This window comes from Sinocyclocheilus grahami, unplaced genomic scaffold (genome assembly GCF_001515645.1).
Source record: "Sinocyclocheilus grahami isolate Dianchi unplaced genomic scaffold, SAMN03320097.WGS_v1.1 scaffold1007.1, whole genome shotgun sequence".
NCBI classification, from domain to species: domain Eukaryota; kingdom Metazoa; phylum Chordata; class Actinopteri; order Cypriniformes; family Cyprinidae; genus Sinocyclocheilus; species Sinocyclocheilus grahami.
Genome location: NW_015506186.1, coordinates 126,563 through 130,341, shown reverse-complemented (window position 1 = coordinate 130,341; position 3,779 = coordinate 126,563). Strand labels below are relative to the sequence as shown.

At 40.0% G+C, this 3,779-nt stretch overlaps 1 protein-coding gene across 1 annotated transcript in view; it reads right to left on the bottom strand.

Moving 5' to 3' along the window:
* akt2l (v-akt murine thymoma viral oncogene homolog 2, like) overlaps positions 1-3,779 on the bottom strand; it is a 27,471-nt gene that overhangs the window by 6,055 nt on the left and 17,637 nt on the right. The window contains exons 5-7 of the mRNA XM_016250785.1: positions 1,164-1,314; positions 945-1,076; positions 42-107 (exon numbers count right to left, since the gene is read on the bottom strand). Of these exons, the coding sequence (XP_016106271.1) occupies positions 42-107; positions 945-1,076; positions 1,164-1,314 (349 nt within the window). The remainder of the gene's footprint in view (positions 1-41; positions 108-944; positions 1,077-1,163; positions 1,315-3,779) is intronic.

The window sequence follows — 3,779 nt, the reverse complement described above, 5'->3', positions numbered from 1 at the left end:
CACACACACACACACACACACACACACACACACACACTGACCGTCAGGAACGGGTGTCTGGTGTTCTGCAGCACTCGACTCTCTGTGACCGTATGTGCCACTTCATCCTAAACACACACAAACACGTTCAAAACACAGATCAACCAAGCTCTGGGGCCCGTTTTTCGTACGTCGCTAACTCAGTTAGCTGGATGTGATTGAGTGTGAAGAGTGATGGCACAAATGAACATTTGAATCAGACTGGAATGATTCATTGTAACACAGTTTGAACTGATTCACAGAACGCAACTCAAACACTTAAGTTAAAGTAAAACTTAACTTAAGTTGCTTTCAAACAAAGTTCACTAGGTTCCAGGATGATTATCATCATAATTTAAAACTATACTAAAAAAAATAAAATATTAGATGAAAAACTACCTGAAATGCACAAAAATTTGGCTGGGAACAATACAATTACTAACGGGGAAAATATTCTAAAAATGAACTTAAAATAAAACTGAACTAAAAATACAATAGTAATATTAAAAGGAAATATAAAAAAAAAATCACATAAAATGAATAAAAATTAAACTTAAATTAACATGAAAACTGAAAACATAAAACTAAAACCTAAATCAAACCATTAACAAAATCTATAATTCTATACTGTGAACATTTATTGGGATTTTTAGTGTTAAAAATATTCCATTTATGTTTTTTTTCTTACTTTAACCTGTGACTACAGATGAAAATACACCACCCTGGCTAAATCTGGCACATCGTACACTGATTTTGTGTACTGTTAAAGTGTATTGTCTCTGATTTAATAAACGGGTGAATATAAATCACTGGAATCCTGAAATCTCGAAACCATCTCATTTCAGTAATTGTCTGGGTGTATATTCCCTCTCTGACTCGAACAGTGTTTCTCCTAGTCACGGGTTGGTTAGTAAAGAGTCTGTCACCTTAGCGATGATGACTTCCTTCCGCAGGATCTTCATGGCGTAGTACACCCCCGAGGCTTTCTCTCGCACCAGAATCACCTTCCCAAACGTGCCTTTACCCAGCAGCTTCAGGTAATCGAAGTCATTCATCGTCTGAGAGCACAAACCATCATCATCATCATTAGTGCAAACCAATGATTGATCTCTACGCTCGTAACCGTAATCTGCAGAGAGACGCACCACTCTAGAGCTGGATTTGGACAGAGACACCTCCATGTCCTCCAGACCGCAGACGTCACCGGGAGAGCTGTACTTGATCTCCATTGGTTCGTCCGCTTCCCGCGCCTGCAGCCCATTGGCCACGGCCTGGATCGCACGCATCCACTCGTCCCTTCATACGGTTACAAGCAGTCAGACAGTGATTTACCGTGGTGAAGACACGAGTAACAACACAACAACCTGCTCAAATCAGGTGTTTCCAGAAGTATAAGAACGGTTTGTAATAAAAAAATGTATCACATGTCACAAAAATTATTAAGCAGCACAACTGTTTCCAGCATTGATAATAAATCAGCATATTATACTGATTTCTGAAGATCATGAGACACTGAAGACTGGAGGAATGATGCTGAAAATACAGCTGTGCATCACAGGAATACAAGTATATTGCAAAATTTAAATTGCAATAATTTCTCACAAATTAAAATTTTCCTGCATTTTTATCAAATAAATGCAGACTTGACGAGCACAAGAAACTTCTTTTAAAAAAAAACATTAAAAATCTTACCGATCCCAAACTTTTGAACGGCAGTGTGTATTTTTATAAATCGTGATAAATGCCATTTCTATATTGCAAAAGGAAAAAGCATTTGCAATGCTTCATGGGATTGAAAAAATTAAAGCTGCTTATTAAATTTTACAATCTTGTACAGTGGGGAAAACATTTATTTGATCCCCTGCTGATTTTGTAAGTTTGTCCACTTACAAAGAAATGAAGGGTCTCATTTTTATGTAAGTTTATTTGAACATAGAGACAGAATATCAACCAAAACATCCAGAAAAAACACATTATATAAAGGTTAGAAATCGATTTGCATTATAGTGAGTGAAATAAGTATTTGATCCCCTACAGATTGGTTATGTGCCCATGTGGAAGCTCGTTAGGTGTTTAAGACACCTGTCCACACAATCTGTATCTTCGATTCCAACCTCTCCCTCCACCATGGGCAAGACCAAAGAGCTGTTAAAGCATGTCAGAGACAAGATTGTAGATCTGCACACGGCTGGAATGGGCTACAAGACCATCAGCAAGACATTTTTATCAAATAAATGCAGACTTGACGAGCACAAGAAACTTCTTTAAAAAAAAAAACATTAAAAATCTTACCGATCCCAAACTTTTGAACGGCAGTGTGTATTTTTATAAATCGTGATAAATGCCATTTCTATATTGCAAAAGGAAAAAGCATTTGCAATGCTTCATGGGATTGAAAAAATTAAAGCTGCTTATTAAATTTTACAATCTTGTACAGTGGGGAAAACATTTATTTGATCCCCTGCTGATTTTGTAAGTTTGTCCACTTACAAAGAAATGAAGGGTCTCATTTTTATGTAAGTTTATTTGAACATATCGAGACAGAATATCAACCAAAACATCCAGAAAAAACACATTATATAAAGGTTAGAAATCGATTTGCATTATAGTGAGTGAAATAAGTATTTGATCCCCTACAGATTGGTTATGTGCCCATGTGGAAGCTCGTTAGGTGTTTAAGACACCTGTCCACACAATCTGTATCTTCGATTCCAACCTCTCCCTCCACCATGGGCAAGACCAAAGAGCTGTTAAAGCATGTCAGAGACAAGATTGTAGATCTGCACACGGCTGGAATGGGCTACAAGACCATCAGCAAGAAGCTTGGTGAGGTGGAGACAACTGTTGGTGCGATTATTCGGAAATGGAAGAAATACAAAACAACCATCAATCGGCCTCGGTCTGGAGCTCCGTGCAAGATCTTGCCTCATGGGGTAAGGATGATCATGAGAAAGGCGAGGGATCAGCCTCGAACTACACGGGAGGAGCTTGTTAATGATCTTAAGGCAGTTGGGACCACAGTCACCAAGCAAAACATTGGTAACACACTACGCTGCAATGGACTGAAATCCTGCAGCACCCGCAAGCTCCCCCAGCTCAAACTTTAAACAGGCCTGTACATCTAAATGATTCAGAGAAGACTCGGGAGAAAGTGTTGTGGTCAGACGAGACCAAAATTGAGCTCTTTGGCATTAACTCGACTCGCCGTGTTTGGAGGGAGAGAAATGCTGACTATGACCCCGAGAACACCATCCCTACAGTCGAGCACGGAGCTGGAAACATTATGCTTTGGGGCTGTTTTTCTGCTAAGGGTACAGGACGGCTTCAGCGCATTGAGGGGCAAATGGACGGGGCCATGTACTATAAAATCTTGGACGAGAACCTCCTTCCCTCAGCCAGAACACTGAAGATGGGTCATGGACGGGTCTTCCAGCATGACAATGACCACCAAGGCAACAAATGAGTGGCTCAAGAAGAAGCACATTAAGGTCATGGAGTGGCCTAGCCAGTCTCCAGACCTCAATCCTGTAGAAAATCTGTGGAGGGAGCTGAAACTTTGAGTTGCCAAACGACAGCCAAGAAACCTTAAGGATTTAGAGAGGATCTGTAAAGAGGAGTGGATCAAAATCCCTCCCGAGATGTGTGCAAACCTGCTGACCAACTACAAGAAACGTCTGACCTCTGTGCTTGCCAACAAGGGTTTTTGCACCAAGTACCAAGTCATGATTTGCTTGGGGATCAAATACTTATTTCACTCACTG